The sequence below is a fragment of the Neopsephotus bourkii genome, unplaced genomic scaffold (genome assembly GCF_033783945.1).
Source record: "Neopsephotus bourkii isolate Nb327-2 ecotype Australia unplaced genomic scaffold, CSIRO-AGI_Nbou_v1 NB_39, whole genome shotgun sequence".
NCBI classification, from domain to species: Eukaryota; Metazoa; Chordata; class Aves; order Psittaciformes; family Psittacidae; genus Neopsephotus; species Neopsephotus bourkii.
Window position 1 is genome coordinate 1193969 of NW_026900556.1, and position 25146 is coordinate 1219114.

The 25146-nt window shown below is 62.3% G+C and overlaps 1 protein-coding gene across 1 annotated transcript; it reads left to right on the forward strand.

Moving 5' to 3' along the window:
• Positions 1-103: 103 nt before the first annotated feature.
• Positions 104-24622, forward strand: MYO15A (myosin XVA). The gene is made up of 64 exons (XM_061346531.1): positions 104-3007; positions 4394-4476; positions 4641-4704; positions 4791-4900; positions 5118-5192; positions 5394-5484; positions 5596-5601; positions 5832-5935; positions 6426-6489; positions 6566-6679; positions 6840-7001; positions 7092-7205; positions 7308-7366; positions 7569-7692; positions 7782-7877; positions 7957-8088; positions 8611-8736; positions 8882-8959; positions 9325-9479; positions 9598-9643; positions 9751-9875; positions 10374-10491; positions 10583-10758; positions 10831-10915; positions 11145-11198; positions 11330-11411; positions 11509-11639; positions 12326-12421; positions 12514-12749; positions 13467-13645; positions 13757-13829; positions 13973-14164; positions 14287-14381; positions 14464-14555; positions 14859-14979; positions 15098-15150; positions 15275-15338; positions 15425-15563; positions 16250-16340; positions 16425-16521; positions 16672-16793; positions 16908-16967; positions 17163-17238; positions 17768-17883; positions 17967-18085; positions 18167-18308; positions 18465-18576; positions 18694-18768; positions 19127-19332; positions 19403-19524; positions 19603-19669; positions 19807-19879; positions 20037-20110; positions 20184-20266; positions 20471-20601; positions 20681-20775; positions 21152-21229; positions 21472-21568; positions 22800-22960; positions 23053-23186; positions 23277-23410; positions 23933-24066; positions 24286-24426; positions 24509-24622. Exons 1-64 carry the CDS (start codon positions 104-106, stop codon positions 24608-24610), a joined length of 9660 nt encoding a protein of 3219 aa, XP_061202515.1. The 3' UTR covers positions 24611-24622.
• The last annotated feature ends 524 nt before the right edge of the window (positions 24623-25146 follow it).

Below are 25146 nucleotides of genomic sequence, written 5' to 3' on the forward strand. Positions count from 1 at the left end.
GTTCAAGAACACGTCGCGCTTCTTCTGGGGGCTGCACAAGCGCAGCACCCACAGGAGGAGGAAGAAGAAGAACAAAGCGGTGCTCAAATCCACCTCCAACCTCATGGTGCGCTTCAAGCGCGTGGGCAAGAAGAGGAAGGACGCAGCATCCGGCAATGCGCCGCCGCCGGGCAAGCCGTCCTTCCTGCTGCTGCGGCGCGGCGTGGCCGGTGCCGAGGACGGAGCATCCCTCTTCCGCCGGCGCCCGGAGAGGAAATTCAAGCCGCGGGCACAGGTGCTGAGCAAGGCGGCCGCCGCCACGGGCTGGTTGGCACGGAAGGTGCTGAGCCGGCGCGGGAGGCTGGTGGGGGGCAGCCGAGCCACCGACACGGCCTGGTTGTCCCGGATCGGTGCCAAGAAGCTGCCGTTCCCTGCGGAAGACGAGATCCTCCGGCACCGGGCCAACATGAAGCGCATCCCCGGTGGTGGTGGCGGTGGTGGTGGTGGTGGTGGCAGGGTGTCGCGGCACGGCAGCATGGCGCGGAGGCCATCGCGGCGGCGTTCGCAGCGCGCATCCACCAAGGCGTCGGTGCCGCGTTATGGGTGGGCTGAGGAGGAGGATGGAGCTTACAGGCACCGGCGTGGGTACAGCAAGGAGGAGGATGGAGCGTATGGATCCCGCCGGGGCTATGCCAAGAAGGAAGATGGAGCCTATGGCCGCTGGCGTGGGTACAGCAAGGAGGAGGATGGAGCCTATGGTCCTCAGCGCGGCTACGCTGAGGAGGATGGAGACTACGGCCCGTGGCGTAGCTACAGTGAGGAGGAGGATGGAGGCTACGGCCCTCGGCGTGGCTACACTGAGGAGGAGGAAGGCTATACCCAAGCCCCAGCCTACCCTGCAGCATACGGCTATGAGGACGCGGGGCCGAGCCCCTACTCTGACTACCCTGGCTATGAGGCAGAGCAGGATTATGGCTTCTATGGGGGGGGCTGGGAGGAGGGAGACCCCCAGGGACCCCCCTATGGCTACGCGGAGCTGGGGGACGAGGGACCGTTTGGTGGCGGGTCCCCCCTCGCCCTCTACGACCCCTACGGCAGCGACCAGGAGTACGGCGAGGACACGGTGGGGCCTTTTGGCTACAGGGGGGACCCCTACGAGGACTTCGGGGACCCCCTCTCGGGGGGTTACCCTGGGGGCGAGTACCCTGAGCACCGCATCCAGTACAGCGAGGGGGGGTGGGCACCGCATGCCCAGTCCTGCAACCCCTATGCCCTGGGCCTGGAGGAGATCGCGGAGGCCGGGGAGCCTGAGGAGTGGGATGAAGAGGAGGAGGAGGACAAGGAGTACCCCTTCTCCATCCTCAGCGCCTCCTCGCTGCGGGGCATGCGGGAGACGCTCTCCTCCAAGCTCTCCCTCAATCGGAAGTTCCGGCTCTTCCCCCGGCCTCAGGTGAAGCTTTTCGGCAGGGACCGCCTCGATGTCCCCCTCCCGCCGTCCCCCCATCTCCCCCCGGCCCGTGATGACGATGACTACGATGAGTACGAGCCTCCAGCACCAGCAGCACCCCCCCGGGGCCGCCTCCTTGCTGCAGCGCGGGCGTGCGGGAGCCCCTTGGGGCAGTTCCTGCAGCGCTCCCTCTCGCAGCCCCCCAGCCGCCCTCCGCGGGCTGCAATGGGACCCCGGGACCCCCGCGCCCCACAGCCCTCCTATAGGCGCTCTGGCCGCAGGATGGAAAGCGCCGCGATGGGGACCCGGGACCCCTCTTCCCCACCCAGGGACCCTTCCCCACCAGCGGGGTCCTGGGGCCCGCTCCGGCTCCCGTCCCTCCGTAACCCCTTCGCCAGCGCGGGGCGCTCCCCATCGCCGCCCCCGGCCCGGCAGCGCCCCGAGCCCCCTCGGCGCTCCCCTTCCCTCGGGGCCAGCATCCGCCGGTTCGGCCCCGAGCCCCCGGCCCCGCCGCCATCCGCGCCCCGCTCCCCGGGCCCCGGGGGGAGGCGTTTGGGGGTGCCCGCGGCTGGGCCGGGGAGATCCCGGTCCTTCCGGCAGAGCAGCCCCCCCGGGCTGCCGCTGCCCCAGGCCTGGCCCCGGCTCCCCGAGCCCCCCACCAAGGCTGTGAAGCCGCTGCAGAGATCCCCCTTCATGGCACCGACCTCCCGGCCCGGCAGCCGCCGCCTCGGCCCCTCTTGGGACGCGGAGCTGCCCCCCTGGCAGGGCGCTGCTGTTGGGGCGCCCCCGCCACCCAGCCCCGCTCCTGGTACCCCCAAAACCTTCATCCAGCGCATCGGGCAGCCCCTTGCCGGCATGGCCCCGCGCTCCCCCCCGGCCCGGCCGTCCCCTGCCGAACCGAGCAGCCCAATACGCTCCATGGGGCAATCCCTGGCATCGCTGCTCGTGAGGAGCATGGCCCCTTCTGCAGCCCCCCCATCCCCACCGCCCGCCCGCCGCCTTTCCTCCCGCTCACCCTCCTCTCCCCAGCGCCCATCCCGGCGGGACGGGAGCACCCATAGATCACCGAGCCCCCCCTCCCCGGGGCGCCGGGGCTGGACCGACACCGGGCGCCCCATGGTCCCGTCCGTGCCTCGCGGGGACCGCAGCCCCTCACCGCAGCGTCACGCCTCTTTCCCATCACCCCACGGCAGAGCCCCCGGCTCCCCGGTCACCCCCCGCCGTGGTCCCCTTGGCCCGGAGGCCGCCGATGGGGATGTTTTGTCCGGGGAGGAGGGCGCGGGGCGCTACGCGGTGGTGACGCCGCAGGTGCAGAGGTTGGGCTCCTTCCGACGGGCGTCCCGCATGTACAAGCAGCACTGGTCCGCGCAGCACGTCGTGCGGGTGCGGGAGATGCCCGACGCCTGGACGGCAGAGCAGGGCCCCCCCCAGCTGCCCTCCCAGCGCGGCCGGCGGTGGGCGAGCCAGCGAGGAGCCGACATCGGCCGGTACCTGAGCCAGCGCTCGCCGGGGGGCGGCTGGAGGGACCGGCACCCCTGGGCGGACGGGTACCTGGGCAGCAAGCAGCCCTGGCGCAGCAAGGTAACGCCGACGGGAGCGCAGCGCGGTGCCGGTGTTGGGATGGAGCTGTGGGATGAGGCGGTAGCACCACGGACCGGGATGGGGGAAAGCAACGCGGTGTCGGTGATGGGATGGAGCAAAGGGATAAGGTGGTAGCTCCAAGGACCGGGATGGGGGAAAGCAACGTGGTGCCGGTGATGGGATGGAGCTGTGGGATGAGGCGGTAGCACCAGGGACCGGGATGGGGGGAGCCCAATGCAGTGCCAGTGATGGGATGGAGCAAAGGGATGAGGTGGTAGCTCCAAGGACCGGGATGGGGGAAAGCAACTCGGTGCCGGTGATGGGATGGAGCAAAGGGATAAGGTGGTAGCTCCAAGGACCGGGATGGGGGAAAGCAAAGCGATGCCAGTGATGGGATGGAGCTGTGGGATGAGGCGGTAGCACCAGGGACCGGGATGGGGGGAGCCCAATGCGGTGCTGGTGATGGGATGGAGCAAAGGGATGAGGTACTAGCTCCAAGGACCGGGATGTGGGGAGCACAACGTGGTGCTGGTGATGGGATGGAGCAAGGGGATGAGGCGGTAGCACCAGGGACTGGGATGGGGGGAGCCCACTGCGGTGCTGGTGATGGGATGGAGCAAGGGGATGAGGCGGTAGCACCAGGGACTGGGATGTGGGGAGCACAATGTGGTGCTGGTGATGGGAAGGAGCAATGGGATGAGCCGGCAGTCGGAGGGACCGGGATGAGTGGTGTATTGTGGTTGTTGGCTCCATGGTGTGTGAAGCCATTAGAGCCAAGGGGGTTGCAGCACCCAGGGTGGGAGGTGAATGACGCTGGGGGGGGGGTCCTGCCATAGGGAGCAAGGTGGATGGAGGTTGTTGTTGCCCATTGCGTGTCGTTCCCCCCCCGCACGGCCCCATTGGGGACACTTGACTCTTGTGTATGGAAATGCTGAGATCTGATCCCTGTGCTCTGACCCGGCTGGTGTCTGCTTTCCTGCCTGCCCTGGATGGCAGCCAGTGCGGGTTCCTGGTGCCCCCCACCCTGTGTCACCTCTGTGTGGGGCACAGGCATGGGGAGCAGCTCCCAGCCCCACGGCTTGGCCCCCATCACAGCCCCCTTCCATCATCTCTCCTGGACGTGCCACCTAGATCAGTCCCCAAGGATGCTTTGGTGGCCTCATGTCCCCATTTCCAGTGCTGCTGCTATCCCCTAATGCACCACACTCTTGCTGGGGGACCTGTTTTGGGGGTGTGAGATGCTTGCTTGGGGTCCTTGCCATCACTGGCTGTGGGGGTCCCCATTCTGGGGTCATAGATGGTAGGTTTGGGGTGGTGGTGGCCAGATAGGACATTGGAAGGGGTTGGCACAGCCCTATAGTGATGGCACGGGGTTGCTCCATGCAGATGCAGTCGCTGTGCAGCCTGCCCATCATGCGGTACCAGGAGCCACAGGAGGAGGACGGGCTGGAGGACATGACCCAGCTGGAGTGAGTGTCCCTTGTCCCCCATCCATGCACTTACAGCCCCCACTGCTCCCATCCCATCCCATCCCAACACAGGTTCTGCTCCATCCTCCTGGGGATGCAGGGGACAGGCTTGGGGTCAGTGGACACCTCCTGCCATCCCCTAACACAGCCTCTGCTCCATGCAGGGACCTCCAGGAGGCTGCGGTGCTGAGCAACATCCGGACACGGTTCGAGCGCCAGCTCATCTATGTAAGCTTAGGGGTGCACAGCATCCCATGAGGCCCCCAGGTGTGGGGTGTTTGAGGGGGTCAGCACCCAAACCTGGCTCTCCACAGACCTACATCGGCAGCATCCTGGTGTCGGTGAACCCGTACCGGCTCTATGACATCTATGGCACAGATCAGGTCCTGCAGTATGAAGGCAGAGCCCTGGGCGAGAACCCACCGTGAGTATTGGGGTGTCCCCAACAATGTGGGGTCAGGGGCATTTCTACCCATTGTTACCCTCCCCTTGGCCCTATGGCAGCCTCAGTGGTCCCAGGTCCCCTAGGACCCTCATGTCAGGGTGCTGTCTGTGAATGGGGATGCTCAGGGTGCATTGAGGTCCCTGTACTGGGGCAATGTGGCACCAGTCCCCCCCAGTTCTGCTTCTCCACACTCCAGGCACCTCTTTGCCATCGCAAACGTCGCCTACTACAAAGTGATGGATGCCAATCACAACCAGTGTATCGTCATCAGGTCAGACACAGCCGTCCCCACGCACGGCCCTCCCTAATCAGTGCTGCCCTAATTGCTGGATGCAGGATGCTGCCACCAGCCCATCCTTGCAGCATCCCCTATAGGGATTGGGGTGCTGGGCGGGTTTGGGGTCTGGAGACCCCTTTAACCCCCTCTTTGGTTGGTGATGGCCCCGGCCATGTCCCCTTCTCTGTGTTTCAGTGGGGAGAGTGGCTCAGGAAAGACTGAAGCCACCAAACTGATCCTGCGGTACCTGGCAGCCGTCAGCCAGAAGCGCAGCACTGCCCCACAGGTACCTCCCTGTCCCCATCCCCTTGTCCCCCCTCCCTGCCCTCTCCTCCATCCCCTGCTCATGGCTCTGCTTCTCCCTCCTTATCCTTTGCTTCCACTTGGACCACGGCAGATAGAGGTACCGGAAGGGACACATGGGATAGGGTGGCTCAAGGGGATTGAGCATCGTGGTGGCCGCATCACCATGGATGCGGGATGGATGCTGGGATGGATGTGGGAGCGTGGTCCATGCGTATACATGGAGTTCTTGTGCTCTCCTGCATCCTCTTGCAACCTGGTCTCAGTGCACACCTTGAATTAGGGTGTCTGCATGGGGCATGGGTTGACCCCCATCTCTCCCCATTGCAGATCCTGGAGGCGACCCCCTTGCTGGAGTCCTTTGGCAATGCCAAAACCGTGAGGAACGATAATTCCAGCCGGTTTGGGAAGTTTGTGGAGATCTTCCTGGAGGAGTAAGTAACGATGAGTGCTGAGCAGCTCCTGCCTCTGGTGGGTCCCCTCTGTGGGTGCCCAACCCGGCCCCCAGCCCCGCAGTGCCTTGGCGCTGGGATAGGATGCACACAGGGATGCTTCTGGGGATAAATGGTAGGGATAAGGTAATGGTGCCTAAAGACAGGCAGTGTTCACTGTCCTTAGGGTAGGGATGCTGTGCCCTGGGCTGGCACTGTGGCCACTCTTCATCCCTATGATGTCTCCCATTCTTATCCTTGCTCATCCCCATTGATCCCACTGAGGGATGCTCAGTGTCACCCTGAGGTGCAGCATCTCCAGCCCTAGCTTGGCAGCTGGATGCAGGGAGCCTTACTCTGCGCACCCATCCCTTTTGGGGGTATCCGGGAACCAGAACCAACCCCCTGGGAGCATCCGGATGGGCACTGGGATGGGGACAGAGCCCCTGCCCATGCTGAGGCTGCAGCCAGGTGCCTGCTCTTTCCCCTGTAGCGGTTTGATCTGCGGTGCCATAACCTCGCAGTACCTGCTGGAGAAGTCCCGTGTGGTCTTCCAGGTGGGTGTGAGGCTCTGCCCCCCCCATCCCTGCGCTCCCCATGGACCCCATCCCACCCCGATCCTCTGCATCCCAGGCCAAGAGTGAGCGCAATTACCACATCTTCTATGAGATGCTGGCAGGGCTGCCCGCGCAGCAGCGGCAGCGGTACTGCCTGCAGGGCGCCGAGACATACTACTACCTGAACCAGGTAGGGTGACCCCAAACAGCCCCATGGCACCTTGCTTTTGGGGTGCTGGGGGGTTCCTGGATTCAACGTGCGGATGGGGAGGGTGCCCCCCTCCACTGCTAGGTGCTGCCAACCCCCCCCCTCATTGCATCCATTGATGGCATGGATGGGGCAATTCCAGGGAGGGAACTGTGAGATTCCCGGGAAGAACGATGAGGAGGATTTCCATCGCCTGCTCAACACCATGGAAGCGCTGAGCTTCAGCGTGGAGGAGCAGAACAGCATCTTCCGCATCCTCTCCTCCGTCCTCCACTTGGGCAACGTCTACTTTGACAAATACGAGGTACCCAAAGGGAGAGCTGAGCCCTGCTCCTTGATTCGGGATGTGGTGGTGGGGGTCCTCAGCATCCCATCACCTCCCTGCATCCCATAGAGTGACTGCCAGGAGGTGGCCATGGTGGTGAGTGCCGCGGAGATCCGGACGGTGGCTGAGCTGCTGCAGGTGTCCCCCGAGGGCCTGCAGAAAGCCATCACCTTCAAGGTGACGGTGAGTGCAGGGGGGGATGCAGGCAGGGAATGGGGGCCTTGGGGACCATGGGTTGTGATGCCGAAGCTCCATCGTGCCCTTGGGTTTGTGCACCCCAACCAGGAGACGCTGCGGGAGAAGATTTTCACCCCTCTGACTGTTGAAAGCGCCGTGGATGCCAGGTAAAGGGGAAGGGGGTCCCTAGGGATGGGGCAGGAGGTGGAATGCAGGGATGGGAAAGGGGTGGCCAAGTCTCCCAGTGGGGATTAGGCTCTAGGTGAGTAAAACAGCAGCCCTGAGGGATGTTCTGGGCTCTGATGGGTGCTGGCTCCCATGGTGGTGGTGTATGCCATGCTGGAGCTCCAGTTCATCCTCCCCATCCAGGGATGCCATTGCCAAGACCCTCTACTCCCTGCTCTTCGGCTGGCTCACAGACCGCATCAACAGGCTGGTGTACCCGCGGCAGGAGGCCCTCTCCATCGCCATCCTGGACATCTACGGCTTTGAGGTGAGCAGGATCCATCCCAGCTCCATCCCACCCAGCCACCAGCCCCGGTGCTGCAGGATCTCAGGCTCCATGGATCTTCCTTCTTGCAGGATCTCAACTTCAACAGCTTTGAGCAGCTCTGCATCAACTACGCCAACGAGTACCTGCAGTTCTTCTTCAACAAGATTGTGTTCCAGGAGGAGCAGGTTTGGGCCCAGGGAGCTGTGCAGGGCTCTGCCCCATGCCCAGCATCGCCATGGGGCTGACCGAGTGCCGGCCCCATAGGAGGAGTACCTGCGGGAGCAGATTGAGTGGAAGGAGATCCCCTTCAGTGACAACCAGCCCTGCATCGACCTCATCTCCCAGAAGCCCTATGGAATCCTGCGCATCCTGGATGACCAGAGCTGCTTCCCCCAGGTGAGGATGGCAGCACCGGGTGGGCACCGTGGTTGGGAATCACTATACCCTATGTAGGCTCCATTCATGGGTGTTTCCAGGCTGGAAACAAGCCCCAAGAGGTCCTAGGTTGGTGCCATTGGAGCAACTTCCCCCAGAGGACTTGCTTTTGCAGGCATTACTGAGCACCCTGCCCTATATGAGGTTGTGGGGTCTCTGATGGGGAAGCTGAGGCACAGAGGAGCAGATGCCCATGACCAGTGGCAGAGCTGAGATCTGGTCCAGGCATCCCCATCGTGATGCTGACATCCCCATCGTGATGCTGGCATCCCCATCGTGATGCTGGCATCCCCATAGTGATGCTGACATCCCCATCGTGATGCTGGCATCCCCATAATGATGCTGGCATTCCCATCGTGATGCTGGCATCCCCATCATGATGCTGGCATCCCCATCGTGATGCTGGCATCCCCATCCTGATGCCTACATCCCGAGGGCTGCTGAATGACCCGATCCGTGCCTCACCCCTGCGTCCATCCCCAGGCCACCGACCACACGTTCCTCCAGAAGTGTCACTACCACCATGGGACGAACCCGCTGTACACCAAGCCGAAGATGCCACTGCCCGAGTTCACCATCAAGCACTACGCAGGGAAGGTGACCTACCAGGTATGGGGTGGTGGGATGCTTAGCTGGGGTCTTAAGGAGGGTTAAAGAGGAGGTTTATGGGGTTGGGGCAGCTCAGGGGGTCCATCTATAGGGGCACATCCTGGCCTGCATCTCCTTGTTCCTGTGAGGTTTCGCTCTTTGCCAGGTCCACAAGTTTTTGGATAAGAACTATGACCAGGTCCGTCAGGATGTGCTGGACCTGTTCCTCAGCAGCAGGACCAAGGTAGGGCCCTGCTAACCCCTGGTCCTGGGGACACAGCAGGCATGGGTGACCCCCTTCCATACACACCACCCTTCATGTCCCCAAGCATGTGCCCCCATGGCTGGTGAAGCCCAGGGGGACCAGAAGCAGAAGATGCCTCCTGTGCCCTCTTCCTGTGGGGTCCTCTGGGCTTTGATCCCTCAAGCATTGGCACAAAGGGGGGCACAGGGGCTGCTCTTGTGCTTCCCCATCCCTATTGAGGGAATCAGACTGTGAATAAGGGATGTGGCTGGACAAAAAGGCGGTGGTTGGGTTGGGAAGAGGAGCTGGGATTGCTGCTCCATCCATCCCCCTTCCTCCTCCCTAACCCTTCCCATCTCCCCAAGGTGGTGGCCAACCTCTTCTTCGGCCATGCCCAGGTGATGGCGCGGCAGAGGAGCCTCATCAGGAGGAGCAGCACCAGGACCCGGCGGTACAAGGCTCCCACTGTGGCCGCCCGGTTCCAGCAGTCGCTCCTGGAGCTGGTGGAAAAGATGGAGAGGTCAGGACAGGCAGGAGCACCGGGATGGTGGGAGCAGGCTCACCATGGACCAAGCCCGAGGTGGCCAGGCTGGCTTGGTCCCCTGTTCCCCATGGCCAATGCGGTCTCTTTAATGCAGGTGCAACCCCTTCTTTGTGCGCTGTCTCAAACCCAACAACAAGAAGGTGAGAGCTCGTTCTGGGATCTCCTACCCATGGTGATGCCAACGCTGTGCTGGGCACACAGGGGTTTCCCTAATGGCCACTAAAGCTTCTCCCCATCTCCTCCCCAGGAACCAGGGCTCTTTGAGGCTGACGTGGTCAGCAGCCAGCTGCGGTACTCAGGGATCCTGGAGACCATCCGCATCCGCAAGGAGGGCTTCCCCATCCGCATCCCTTTCCTCGTCTTCATCAATAGGTGGGTTGGGTACCAGCATCCTGGTGAGGGTAGAGCACGGAATTTGTGGGTGTTTGGAGGGACCCTTTGGTGGGAGCTGGGAGCCCCCCCTGCTTTGGTCCACAGCAACAGGAGAAGCTTTCTAGGTATAGAGTCAAAAAAGAATAGAATGGTTTGGGTTGAGGGGACCTTAAAGCTCCTCCAGCTCCAAGCAGGGACCCCTTCCACTGGAGCAGCTTGCTCCAAGCCCCTGTGTCCAACCTGGCCTTGAACACTGCCAGGGATGGGGCAGCCACAGCTTCTTTGGGCAACCCATTCCAGTGCCTCATCACTCTCATAGTAAAGAGTTTCTTCCTTAGATGTAATCTCATCTCCCCCATGTTTCAGTTTAAACCCATTCCCCCTTGTCCTGTCACTACAATCCCTGATGAAGAGTCCCTTTTCAGCATCCTCGTAGCCATGGCGACCATCACACAGGTGGTGGGATCCGGTGTGGTGATGGTGTCACTGCTTGCCCAGGTACCGCTGCCTCGTTGACATGTGGTCCAACGTCATTCCCAACGGCTCCAACTGCGTGGAGATGCTGAGGAGCCTCTGCCCCGTCAGCCCCAGCATGTACTACGTCGGTGTCACCAAGGTGCTTGTCCCGGGCAGGGGGGTTCGCTCCGGTGATGCCCTTGGGAACGACAGCCGAGGTGTGGGTCTCACAGCATCACCCCCTTTCCCAGCTCTTCCTAAAGGAGCAGCTGTACCAGGCCCTGGAGAGCAAGCGCTCTCGTGCCCATCACTTGGCCGCGCTCACCCTCCAGCGCTACGCTCGCACCTTCTTCATCAAGAGGCGCTTCCGCTCCCTCCGCAGGAAGATCATCCTCCTGCAGAGCCGGGCGAGGGGATACCTGGCCAGGTTGGGGTGCCTGGAGGTGGTGGGTGGGCTCTGATGGGTGGCGGAGGGTGACGGGTGCTCTCCCCATGGCAGGCAGCGCTACCGGCGCATGCGGCGCACGCTCATCAAGTTCAGGTCGCTGGTGCACATCTATGTGAACCGCCGGCGGTACCTCAAGGTGAGGGTGGGGATGGAACAGCCATAAGGGGGTCCTGAGCACCCTTTTCCTCCCTGCTGCGTGTTCGGTGTTGGGTCTGGAGACCCTGAGCCCCACAGACCCCATCCCCACCATCTCCTCCCTGCGCCATGGTGCTCTTTGGCACGGAAGCCTGGTGATGCCAGGGGATAAAAGGCTGCCTCTTGGCCTCCCTCATGGCACGGGCTCAACGTGGGTGCTCTGCTTGCAGAAGAAGGAGGATGCCCGCCGGCGGGCAGAGGAGGAGAAGGAAAGGATGAAGCAGGTAACGGCTGCGCAGCACTGCGGGAAGCACATGTGCGATGCTCTGCACCCCGTGTTGCTCCCATCCCTACCATGTGCTCGCCCATCCCAATGCTGAGGCACCCATGGGTACTGGCCCGCTGCTCCCTGCAGGAGCTGACCAAGAGGGAGGTGGTGGACGTCACCCACCTGGAGATCCCTGCCGAGCTCATGGGGCTGCTGGAGGCCGCCGCAGGTGAGCGCGTCCTGCGGGGCGGCCGGCACCGCTCCCAGCCCCTTACCCCCATGCATCCATCCCTATGGCGGTGCCGCATCTGCCCGCTGTGCCGCAGCCGCCCGGGAGGTGAACGCCGGCTGCGTGGTGCTGGTGCCGCCGCCGGCGCTGCAGCCCGACTCGCAGCTCACGCTCCCGCTCGACATCAACGAGTACCCCATGGCCAAGTACGTGCGGGGCCACTTCCAGGTAAGGTGGGCGCCGGCGGCCGGGAACCTGCCCCCATGCTTTGGGGACTCCTCGGTCGTGAGCGCTCAGGTCCAGGGTCCCCCGAGGAGGAGGGGGGGGGGGGGAGTCCGGAGCCTCCTCCCTCTGCCCCCCCACCGGGCTCTGCCCCGGCTTCGGCCCCCGGGGATGCTGCGGGGTGCGAGAGGGGCCGGACCCGGGGGGCTGCGGTGCTGCAGGGAGCCGGCTGCCGCCTCCCTCCCTCCCCGTGGGTTCCTGTCGTCTCCAGAGCCCGGGGGGACCCCGCTGAGGCTGTGCAGAGACACCCGCCGAGCCCTCCTGGACGCCCGACGCGGGGCAGATCCGGAAACGCTGGGGCGGGAGACCAGGTCGCTTTGTTCCCGGGATCCCAGCCCCATCCCTGGTCTCTTTTCCTCCCTCCTCCTCGCCTCCCTATTTTTGCCGTGTGTTTCCCAGCATCCCAAATGACAGCGCCGGGGCCGGACCCTGCTCCCAGCATCCCTGGTGCCACTGAGCCCATCCCAAACCGCTGCTGGGATGCTGCCGGCCCCATCCTGCACCCCAGCCCTTTTGCAGCCCCGTCATCCCCATCCAGCATCAACCCCATGCTCAGCACCATGGGGCTGGTCCCTCATAGCCTGAGCCTGTCCCCAGGGCTGGGGTAGCCATGGGTGCGGGTGTCACCGCAGGAACCAGCGTTCGGGATGCTGACAGCCCCATTGAAGGCTCCTCTCACCCGGCTGGATGAGGAGCTGCGCCACGAGGCGCTGAGCCTGTTCCAGCTGGTAGGTGGGATGGCGCAGGGTCCATCACCGTGGTCTCCTGCCTGCTCCCTGCCTGGGGCCGGAGGGGGAAGGACCTCGCTGTCCCCTCGCAGATCCTGCGGTTCATGGGGGACCCAGCGCTGGGAGGCTCGCAGGAGACCCTCTTTGGCAACTACATCGTGCAGAAGGGGCTGTCGGCGCCGGGGCTGCGGGACGAGCTCCTGGCCCAAGCGGCCAACCAGGTCTGGCGCAACACCAACGTCAACAACGAGGAGCGGGGCTGGCTGCTGCTGGCCGCCTGCCTCAGCGCCTTCCCCCCCTCGGCCGCCTTCGACAAGTACCTGCTCAAGTGAGATGGGGATGGGGAGCGGGGTGGGCGCTGGGGCTGGCTGGGATCCTTGGGGATGCTGCTGGGGTTCCCTGGTCCACGTGGCTGAGGATGCTGCCCGGGTCAAGCTGGGGATGCTCTGAGGTCCATCCATGGTCTTCGAGGCCAGGTTGGCCGAGGATGCTGCTGAGATCCCTCCAGGGATGCTCTTAGTCCCTCTGTGGTCCCCTATGGCCAGCCTGGCACATGTGGCCAGTGGTTATGCTCAGGTCCCTCTAGGATCCCTTTGTCTGGCCTAGCACACATTATGCTGCCAAGATCCCTCCAGGAATGCTCTTAGTCTGTCCTGTGGTCCTCTGGGGCCAGCCTGACACATGTGCCTGAGGATGCTGCCCAGGTCCCAGTGAGGATGCTCTGAAGTCACTCCACGATCTCTGGGGCCAGGGATTATGCTCAGCTCCCTCCAGGATCCCCCTGGCCACCTTGGAATATACGCTTAGGATGCTGCTGAGATCCCTCCAGTGATATAGTCCCTTTGTGGTCCCTTGGGGCCAGCCTGATGCATGTGCCCAGGGATGCCATGCAGGTCCATTGGGGATGCTCTGAGGTCTCTCCATGGTCCTTGGGGGCCAGCTTGGAATATATGCCCAGGATGCTCTTAGTGCCTCTGTGGTCCCTGGGGCCAGCCTGCCCCATGTGCCTACGGATGAGCCCACATCCCTCCTCCCTTGCCCCCAGGTTCGTCTCTGACTACGCCTTCGCTGGCTACAAGCCGGTGTGCCAGCGCAAGCTGATGCACGCCATGGCCCGGTCCCAACTGGGCGCCGCGGCCGCCCGAGCCTTTCCCCCATCACTGCTGGAGTGGACGGCGAACCGGCACCAAGCCAGCATGGCGCTGGACCTGCACTGCTTCAATGGTGCTGGTGGCGTGGGGCTGGGGCATGCGGCAGGGAGGGTCAGACCCAGTTTGGGGCAGGGGGGCACTGGTGGGTCCTGCTCACATCCCATCCCACCCCATCCTTCCCCAGGTGACCAGTTCTCCTGCCCTGTGCACTCCTGGGCCACAGGCGAGGACCTGGCAGGGGATGTCCTGAAGCACAGGTACCCACCAGCTCGGTACCCACCCGTTCCATGGGGCTCAGCATCACTTTGGGTGACGCCAGGATCTTGGACCTGGGATGTCCATGGTGTCCCCATGGAGCCGGGGCACTGCTGGACTCCCATCCCCATCCCGCTGTTGGCAGGGGGCTGGTGGAGGGCTGGCGTGGCTGGTCCGTGGCCATGAAGGCTGGTGCCCAATGGGCCGAGCTGGCTGGTCATGACTATGTCCTGGACCTCATCTCCGACCTCGAGCTGCTCCGCGGCTTCCCCAAGCAGAAGTCCTGCTTCCTGGTGGCGTGGGATGGAGCCGAGAGCCACGGCGGGGACAGCCGGGCGTAGGTACCCGGGCAGGGATGGGTGCCCCGCTGGATGGGTGCCGGCAGAGGCATGGGATGGGGTCCTGGTGGTGAGGCGGTACCCAATGGGTGCACAATGAGCGCATCCTCTCCCTCTGCAGGGTGTTGGGACACGGCTTGGATTTGGATGAAGTGCCCCCTCCTCCAGCTGTGAAAGCCCCAACGCTGCCATCCACAGAGGTGTACCACCCCCATGGTAGGGCATCGCCCCCCGACCCACGGTGGGACCATGCTGGGGAAGCTCTGCTGCTGACAGCTCATCCCTGCTTGTCCCCCAGGAGATGGGGAATTCGGGGAGCCGCGCAGCCAGAAGGGTCTGGACCGGTACCTGGACAGCCTCTTCGACCCTGTGCTCTCCTATGGCAATGGGGTGAGAGGGAGTCTAGCATTTTGGGGGTGCAGTTGGCTTGACCTCCATCCATCCATCCATCCATCCATCCATCCATCCACCCACTCATCCATCTATCCATCCACCTATCCGTCCACCCATCCATCCATCCATCCATCCACCCATCCATCCATCCATCCATCCACCCATCCATCCATCCATCTGTCCATCCATCCACCCACCCATCCATCCATCCATCTGTCCATCCATCCACCCACCCATCCATCCATCCACTCATCCCTCCACCCATCCATCCATCCATCCATCCATCCCATTGTCCCCCAGGAGCTGGAGAAGCCGGCTGCTGTCACACAGAGGATGAAGGGAAGAGGTGGTGCAGGAGGAGGGGATGGGGATACCAAGCACAGCAGATCCCCAGTGCCTGCAGAGACACAGCAGCCAAGAGGTGAGCACCCTCAGTCAGCTCCCTGCCTCGGTTTCCCCTCCTGATCCCTGCTGTGGGGTCATCCCTGCACCCCATAGCCCTGGTTTGGGGGGTACAGGACACCCTTTTGGCATCACAGGCACGGAGCCAGCCCCATCCTCACAGCACCGGGCAGACGTCAACCAGACACCGGTCAGTGGGGCAGAGCTGGGGGTCCGGGAGGGATCAGGTCCTGCCCCACAGCTCTCCTGGGCAGCTCTGTGGGGCTGGGGGCAGCAGGGGGTTCCGGATGCTCACAGTGGGGTGTCCCTCGCAGGGCAGAGCAGCGGATGGGACACCATCCCGCCCCCCCCAGCCCCGGCCCTACATGCAGAAAGCAGGTAAGGGGTCCAGCGCAATGGGGTGTCAATGGGGGCTCATGTCGGCCCCAGCAGTGAGCCCCTGAGCCATGTGCTTGGCCCCATAGCCCCTGTGGGCCGGCGGTGGCCGGGAGAGCTGGTGCGGAATTCCCGGCTCAACTCGGAGCACTTCCCGCGGCCCACACACGACATCCGGAACATCATCCGGCAGTGCCAGCCGGCCCCACGGGGATCCCAGCCCCACAGGTACCCCCTGCGCCCCAGAGAGACACCAGCCCCTCTGCATGTGGGTGCATGTGCTGGGATGCAGGCAATGCTGGGCATGCAGGTGATGCCAGGTAGAGGTGATGCCTGGATACAGGTGATGCTGGGTACAGGTATGTGGGTCAGGGATCTGGGTGCAGATGCTGGTGCAGGTGATGCTGGGTCAGTGATGCTGGGGTGATGCTGGGGTGCAGGTGATGCTGGGGTGCCGGTGATGCTGGGGTGCAGGTGATGCTGCGGTGCAGGTAATGCTGGGATACAGGTGATGCTGCGGTGCAGGTGATGCTGAGATACAGGTGATGCTGGGGTACAGGTGATGCTGGGGTCAGTGATGGGGGTGGGTGATGCCAGGTAAGTGATGCCGGATACAGGTGATGCTGGGGTACAGGTAATGCTGGGGTACAGGTGATGCTTGGGTGCAGCTGATGCTGGGGTGCAGGTGATGCTGGGATACAGGTGATGCTGGGGTGCAGGTGATGCTGGGGTGCAAGTGATGCTGGGGTGCCAGTGATGCTGGGATGCAGGTGATGCTGGGGTACAGGTAATGCTGGGATACAGGTGATGCTGTGGTGCAAGTGATGCTGGGATACCGGTGATGCTGGGGTGCGGGTGATGCTGGGGTGCAGGTGATGCTGGGGTGCAGGCAATGTGAGGTACTGTCTCCACAGCAAGCTCTTTGGGAAGAAGCAGGACCCCCATGAGGAAGCCATGCAGATCCTGAAGGAGCAGCTCTCAGCACCCCCAGTGCCAGTGGCTGCGGTAGGGCTGCAGCCACCCCACGCACCCCACACCAGGCTGGGGGTTGGGGTCACCATCCCCAACCGCAGTGACTCTGCCTCGCAGGGGCCCAAGGAGGTGGTGGCCACGGTGAAGCCGGTCACCAGCAGCAGGTACCCACTGCGACCACCAACGAGGCGTGCAGTGGCCACCCGGTCCCCAGGTACTGCAGGGGAGGGGGGTCCAGCTCTACAGCATCCTCATGGGATGATCTCTGTGTCCGGATAAACCCTCCTGGGCCCCTTTTCCCCTTGTGGAGAGGGACTACTGGTGATTCCCTCAGGGATATGCAGGACTTCCCATCCCTTTCCAGTCTTTGTGTCACGGGAGCTCCCATCCGAGGCGCAGCAGGTCCAGACCCAGCTGCACCGGAGCTACAGCGAGGACTTCTACACCTACCACAACGTGCCCTGGAAAATCTACATGCGGAAGGAGGTGCAGGGAGGGGACAGGGATGAGGACAGGATGGTGTGGGAGTGCTGTGGGGATAAAGGGGTTTTGTCGCTAAGTTTGGGGTGATGATGGTGATGCTGGTGTCCCTCCTGGCAGGTTTTCTACCCCAAGGACAGCATCAACAACCCATTGCTGCTCGACCTCATCTTCAGGCAGGTGAGGTCCCATGGGAGCTGGAGCATCCCATCATATCACTGGGGTGATGGTTCACTCATCCCACTGCATCCGTCCCCATGCGGAGCTGCCATAGAGGAGCAGGGGGGCCCTGTTGGTTACCCCAAGGCATGGGAGCAGGCGGGGTAATGGGGCTGGGGGTGCACAGAGCCCCACTGCTCCTCACCTGCTCCCCAGATCTTCAATGATGTGCTCTCCAACACCTGCATCCGACTCAGCCAGGAGGAGCGGCTCCGACTGAAATCCCTCTTCGGTAACCTGGGTCCTGATGCTCCCAGCCTGGGGGGGGGACAAGGATGCTTATAGGGGTCCAAACCTGGGGGGCTCACACCATTAATCCTCCTGTGCATCCTCCAAATGCAATGAACCCCTGTGATACAGGGATGCTGGAGAGGGAGCCTTCATTACGGACTGTAGTGGTAGGACAAGGGGTGATGAGCTGTGGATGAGCTTTAAGGTCCCTTCCAACCCAAACCATTCCCTGATTCTATGATTTAGTGCTCTGCAAAGCCATGAGTTGAGTCGGGTCTCAGCCAGGTTTCCTGCATTAGGATAACGATGCAGCAGGGGCGACAGCATGGTCCTGCCAGGGTTGGGAAGGGGATGAGCATCCCCACTCCTGCTGTGAACCTGTGTCTGAATCCTCCCTGGGGTATATATATATATACACACACACACATATATATATGCTGGGGTGTATACTATATATATATAGTATGAGACTATGGTGTATATATATATAGTATATGATGAATACCCACCAGTTGCTATTTCTCCCACAGCGGAAAACAAACTGGACTCCTTCAGCCCCGTGGCCACTGAGAGCGTCAAGAGGGAGATCATCGCTGACGCCCGCGATGCCTGCGATGTCTATTTCTCTCGCCTCTTCCCCGCCACGGTGAGGGTGCAGCCATGGGGCAGGCCAGTGTTGGGGGCACCCCATGCCCGTGCCCCACGCTGAGGCCGGGTCCCACCCCACAGGGCAGCGTGGGGACGGGTGTGCAGATCCTGGCTGTGTCCCACACTGGTGTCAAGCTGCTGCGGGTGGTGAAGGGCACCAATGTGGCCGGGGAGCAGCTGAGGGTGCTGAGGGCATACGGGTAAGAGCAAGGACCCCCATGGTCCAGGTGCGATGGATGCTGCGGGTACCGGGTGCTTCAGCATCCCTTCATCCTCCCCAGCTATGCCGATGTGCTGTTCGTGACCACCCCATCCAGGAACATGCTGGAGCTCAACCTGCGCAGTGAGAAGCTCATCCTGTTCTCCCCCAAAGCCCCCCAGGTCAAGGCTATGGTTGACCACTTCATCACGGAGCTCAGGAAGGTGTGTGTGTGTGTGTGCCCTGCAAATGGGACCATGCGTGGGGTGATGGTGGGTACCCTGCGGTGGGGCTGTGGCTGTGGGTGCTGGGTGGGATGGGATGTACATGCGTGTACATGTGTGTGTGTGCGTGTGCCTGCGTGCATGGGCTGTACCCAGGACTCCCAGTACGTGGTGGCTGTGAGGAGCTACAGCCCGGAGGACAAGGGCCAGCTCAGCTTCCACAAAGGGGACATCATCCACCTGCAGCCACTGAAGCATCCTGAGAGAGGTGAGTGGTCCCCCATGCCAAAACACCCGCAGTGTGGGGCACACGGGTGGCAGGACTGATGGGTTCTGCATCCTGGATGTGGATATGCCTTGATGACACCCCATGGTGTCCCCACAGACCACTACTACGGCTGCGTGGTCCGCAAGAAGGTGATGTACCTGGAGGAGCTGAAGACGGGCACCCAGGACTTTGGTGGGTGCTGTGCTGTCCCCATGCATGTCCCTGGTGTGCATACACTGCCCTGGGGCTGGGGTATGGGGCAGGATCCTGCCTCTGCCACCCCTCAGCAGGATGGGTTGGGCTCTTTTTGGTACCAACCTGATGCAGGGGGATGCTCCGCTGCGGTTCCCACGCTGCCCCACATCCCAGCTACAATTGGCCTTTGTGGCCCCTTCTCCCTTCCTTTCCATTGAGCAACATCAGTTTTTCCACCCAAATCCTGCAGCCAGACCCCTTGGAAAGGGCTTGGGGTGCAAAGGGGCAGGAGGGAACAGACAGGGGCTTTGTGGAGCTGCCAGCCTGGATCCATCCGCACGCCCGCCCATTGCAGGGTGGAAGTTCGGTGCCATCCACAGCAGGTCGGGTCTCTTCCCTGCTGAATACGTCCAGCCCGTCGCAGCCCCGGACTTTGTCCATTTGCCAGCGGAGAGGAAAGAGGAGCCCAGGGACAAGCAGGGCAAGGTGGTGGCTTCAGCAGCCGTGGCTGTGGCCGTGGCCTCCACCGCCGTGGCGCAGGAGCTGGACCGCAAAAGCGAGGTGGGTGCTGGCGCGGGGCTGTTGATGCACGGGGCTGGATGTGCCTGGTACCCATTGCTCTGCCCCACAGGCATCCCCGGCCAGCACAGCAGAGGGGGACAGCAGCGAGAAGCTTGGTGTCAGCGCAGGGACCTGCCCCATGCTGGCCTTTGCCAGGCAGTACTTCCGTGCAGCACGGCATGGGGAGGCAATGTGAGCACTCAGCAGTGGGATGGGGATGCCCTGAATCCGAGGCATCCGTGCCCATCTGCTCCTTCATCCCTCTCCCAGGGAACCCTGTGGGATGAAGGCCAAAAGGGATGTGCCCAATGTGCTGGAGATGCTGACATTCAGCAAGGTAAGGGCAAGCGGGGTGTCCCTGCCTTGCTGTCCCTTGCAGGTCACCCTGGTGGGCTCGGGGGCTCTGTGAATGACACCCCAATGCACACCCCGTCCTTCTGGTTGCTCCCGGTTGCTGATGCTCTCCCTCCTTAGACCCCCATCCAGGAGTCACTCATTGAATTTGTGGATGGTAGCATCAGCAAACTGGCCACGGAGGCGTTCCAAGGTAGGCAAGTGGCACCATGCCCTATCCTCGGAGAAGGGTGGGAGCAGGACCAGGATGGGGTGGCCTGGAGGGGTCCAGGATGTTCCCTGCACCCAGGGGACCACATCCCTGTAGAAGGGATGGGATGAGCAGTACCACTGCGTGGCTTTGTCCCCAGCCGTGATGAAGTTCATGGGCGACCACCCCCTGCGAGGGCAGACGGAGCTGGACAGCGTCTGCACCATCCTCAGGGTAAATCCCCTGTGTGGGGTGCTGGGTGCTGGGGGTGCCCTGAGCAGGGGGTGGCAGCTGTGCCTGTCCCCAGCTCTGTGCAGAGCACGAGGTCCTGCGGGATGAGATCTACTGCCAGGTTGTGAAGCAGATCACCAACAACAGCAGCTCCAAGCCGTGAGTCCCTGCTCCCATGCCATCCATCATCCCTCATCCCATGCCATCCATCATCCCTGCTCCCGGCCATCCATCATCCCTGATCCTGTGCCATCCATCATCCCCGCTGGGGCAACACAGCCTGGCACTGGGGACACTTGCCTGGGGACATGTGGGGACCCCAAGCTCGCATTGCCTCCATGGGCATCCTCACCCTTCCCACAGGGATAGCTGCCAGAAGGGCTGGAGGCTGCTCTACATCCTCGCTGCTTACTACAAGTGCTCCGAGGTGCTCAGGCCCTTCCTGCTGGCCTTCCTGCAGGATGCTAGCAGGCACCCGGAGCTGCCGTTCCATGGTAGGGGCTGTGGATGCCACAGGGTGTGGGATGCACAGGGCTCAGCTCCATCCCTCATCCCGGTCCCTGTCCCCGCCAGGCATCGCCAAAGCCTGCGAGCTGAACCTGCAGAAGACCCTGCAGTTTGGTGGCCGCAGCCTCTTCCCCAGCAGCACGGAGCTCAGGGCCATGGTGGTGAGGATGGGTGCTTATGGGTGCATATGGGGTGCAGGGCAGGGATGATGCCAGCTTGAGATCAGCCCCAGAGCTTCCAGGTCCTCCCATGGGCTTAGGATCTCCCCCCAGACACTAGAGCTGGGCTGATGGCCCCTTGCTGGGGATCATGGTCCTTTCTGGTCTCTCTTTGGGGGTACCTTGAGCATCCCAGTAGGGATGCAGCTCTGCGGATGTGGTGTGAAGGGCACAATGCCTCACCCAGGAAAGACAGGCGAGATACAGGATGATCCCCATGGGATGGTCCCCTGGGATAGCTTGGGGATTCAGAGCATCCTTTAGGGTCTTGCTTGGCAAAGATCCCCCCCCCCGCACCCCAATGTGTCCCCCCATGCAGGCTGGACGCAGTGCCAAGCGCCAGCTCTTCCTCCTGCCTGGTGGCATTGAGAGGCACCTCAAGATCAAGACGTGCTCGGTGAGTTAGAGGGGGCAAAAAGCTCTGTGTACCCCACATACAGAGGGACCCCCCATTTGTGGGTGCTTTGGGGGTGTAGATGTGGGGAGGGCTTCACCCCTTGGCTGTGATGAGCTGGGGGATGTTGTTCTCTTCTTCCCTGGGGAGCAACATGGGATGAGCCTTGGTGCAGGAGCTGCTGGTGGCCCTGAGTGTGGCAGGGGGACATGGCAGCATCTCAGCCTCCTTGTCCCCATACGCAGGTGGCTCTGGATGTGATCGAGGAGCTGTGCTGTGAGATGGGGCTGCAGCACCCAGAGGCTTTTGAGGAGTACATCCTCTTCGTGGTGACCGACAGAGGTGAGGGGCTGGTGGGGAAAGGATGGCTGTGTGTGATGGGTACCACGTGTGATGGGTACCGTGTATGGTGGATACTGTGTATAGTGGGTGCTGTGCATGGTGGATGCCACGTATGGTAGGTATGATGCATGGAGAATGTTGTGCATGAGAGGATGCTGTGCATGAAGGGTACCATGCATGGAGGATGCTGTGCATGGAGGATGCTGTGCATGGTGGGTACTGTGCATGGTGGATGTTTTGCACGGAGGATGCTGTGCATGGAGGATGCTGTGCATGGTGGGTACTGTGCATGGTGGATGCTGTGCATGGAGGATGCTGTGCATGGAGGATGCTGTGCATGGAGGATGCTGTGCATGGTGGATACCGTGCATGGTGGATGCTGTGCACGGAGGATGCTGTGCATGGAGGATGCTGTGCATGGTGGATACCATGCATGGTGGATGTTGTGCACGGAGGATGCTGTGCACGGAGGATGCTGTGCATGGAGGATGCTGTGCATGGTGGATACCGTGCATGGTGGATGCTGTGCAGGAGATGGTAGATGCTGTGCATGGAGGATGCTGTGCATGGAGGATGCTGTGCATGGAGGATGCTGTGCATGGTAGATGCTGTGCATGGAGGATGCTGTGCATGGTGGGTACCGTGCATGGTAGATGCTGTGCATGGAGGATGCTGTGCATGGAGGATGCTGTGCATGGTAGATGCTGTGCATGGAGGATGCTGTGGATGGTGGATGCTGTGCATGGAGGATGCTGTGCATGGAGGATGCTGTGCATGGTGGGTACCGTGCATGGTAGATGCTGTGCATGGAGGATGCTGTGCATGGAGGACCTGTGAGGAGGATGCTGTGCATGGAGGATGCTGTGCATGGAGGATGCTGTGCATGAAGGATGCTGTGCATGGAAGATGCTGTGCATGGAGGATGCTGTGCATGGTGGGTACCGTGCATGGTAGATGCTGTGCATGGAAGATGCTGTGCATGGAGGATGCTGTGCATGGAGGATGCTGTGCATGGAGGATGCTGTGCATGGAGGATGCTGTGCATAAAGGATGCTGTGCATGGAGGATGCTGTGCATGGAGGATGCTGTGCATGGTGGATGCTGCGCATGGAGGATGCTGTGCATGGAGGATGCTGTGCATGGAGGATGCTGTGCATGGTGGGTACCGTGCATGGAGGATGCTGTGCATGAAGGATGCTGTGCATGGTGCTCATCTGCCGGGGTGGCGCAGGGCAGAGCGTGCGGCCGCTGACCCGCCGGGAATACGTGCTGGATGTGGCCGCCGAGACGGAGCGCCGGGACTCCAGCTACACCTTCTGGTGCCGCCGCGTGGTCTGGGGGCAGCCCCTCAAGTTTGACAACGAGCTCTATGTCACCGTGCACTACAACCAGGTCGGGCCCCCCCACCAGGACCACATCCCTGTCCCCCTGCCATGGAGTGTGCCCCATCCCCAAGCCGTGCCCCTGTTCTCTGTCCCCTCCAGGTCCTCCCTGACTACCTCAAGGGGCTGTTCACTGTCCTGCCGCCCGCCAGGCCGGGGGAGCAGCACTTCCCACACGTGGCCAAGCTGGCCGCTCTCCAGCACCGAGCCAAGGACCACCATCACCTCCCCACTGCGTATGGCTGGGAATGGAGGGTCTGGGTTGTGGGGTGCATCCCATGGGGTGCAGGCCCCCCCCTCCAAGCCTGACCCCCAGCTCCCTGCAGGCGGGAGGTGCAGGATTATGTCCCACCACAGCTCTTTCGCCTGCTGAAGCCTCAATCCTGGCTCCATATGGTGACCCAGCACATGCAGCAAGCGCAGGCGCTCAGCGCCCACCAGGCCAGGGCACAGTTCCTGGGTGAGCAGGAGCATGATGGAGCCAGGGGGATGTGATGCTAGTGGGGATGTGATGCTAATGAGGATATGTGCTAATGAGGATGCAGTGCTGCTGGAGATGCAGTCCTGCTGGGGATGCAAGGCTGCTGGGGTTGTGGTGCTGCTGAGGATGTGATGGAATGATGATGATGGGGATGCCCAGGAGGTGATGCTGATGAAGATGAGATGCTGCTGGGATGTCATACTCTGGGAGCCTGGGATGGGCCCTGCATGGTGCCAGGGGTGCTGCATGGCCAGTGGGATGCTGCACACGGACAGCACAACCACAGCAGCAGGACAGAGCAGGCTGCCTGGCCACCCACTTTCCCATCAGGCTGCAACAGGCCCCCTTGATTGCTCCTGGGTCCAATCTTGGTCCTGGTTCAGCGCCAGGCTCTGGGAGCCCACCCAGCTCCTACCATGCATGGGGTTGGTTTGGTCCCTCAGCAGAGCCAGGCAGGACGGGGCGGTGATGGGCACTGAGACCCCGTCCTCCACCCCGCAGGGCTGCTGAGCGCCTACCCCATGTTCGGCTCATCCTTCTTCTACATCCAGAGCTGCAGCAACAACGCCATCGTCTCCCCCTGCATCCTGGCCGTCAACCAGAACGGCCTCAACTTCCTCAGCAAGGAGACCCACGTAGGTGGGGGGCTTGGGGTGGGGGGTCACCCCCTGCTCCTGTCCCCATCCCAGCAGGGACAGAGCCTGTGGCATCATGGGGTGGGATGGTGGGAGGCGGTGATAGCCCTCTCCAAAGCAGGTTTAGCTCCATCAGCGCATTGGGGGCTGCATCACCAGCATCCTCCGGTCCTCGGTCCCCTTGGGGCACATGGACCACCCCCTTGTCCCCTTCGTCAGGAGCCCATCGCCAAGTTCTCACTGAAGGAGATCCAATCCACACGGACACAGCGCCCGACGGCCGGGTCCAGCTACCCCTATGTGGAGATCACCCTGGGCGACCTCCAGGCGCAGGGCATCACCCAGCTGCAGCTGGAGCAGGTTGGGGATGCTCGGGGAGCATCCGCGGTGGGGGTCCCATGGCGGTGGTAGGGCCACCAATGGTTGCGGACCCCTCCGGCAGGGCCTGGAGCTGTGCCGAGTGGTGGCCGCGCACATGGAGAGGTTGTTGGGAGCACGGGAGAAGAGGCTGACGCTGCCGCCCAGTGAGATCACCCTGCTCTGAGCACGCCATGGATCACATGGAATCAACCACGGAACCCACCATGGGACCCATATGGATCTCATCATGGAACCCACCATGGCAACAACCGTGGACCACCACTATGGGACCCACCATGGACCACCACCATGGGACCCACATGGAGCTCGCCATGGACCCCGCCATGGAATCCCACCATGGATGCTGTTCCCTGTCTCCCCTGCACTGTTGTCCTTAGGGTTTTATACACGTCCATGAGCCCAGCCTGACTTGCTGTCCATGGCTTGTCCTGCACTCGCTGCTGCCCCTGTGCCTCAGTTTCCTCATTCCCAGTGCCTCACTTCCCTCATTCCCAGTGCCTCAGTTGCCCCATTCCCAGTGCCTCAGTTTCCCAGTCCCAGTGCCTCACTTTCTCCATTCCCGGTGCCTCACTTCCTTCATTCCCGGTGCCTCACTTCCCTCATTCCCGGTGCCTCAGTTTCCCCATTCCTGTGCCTCAGTTTTCCCATTCCCGGTACCTCAGTTCCCCCATTCCCAGTGCCTCACTTTCCCCAATCCCA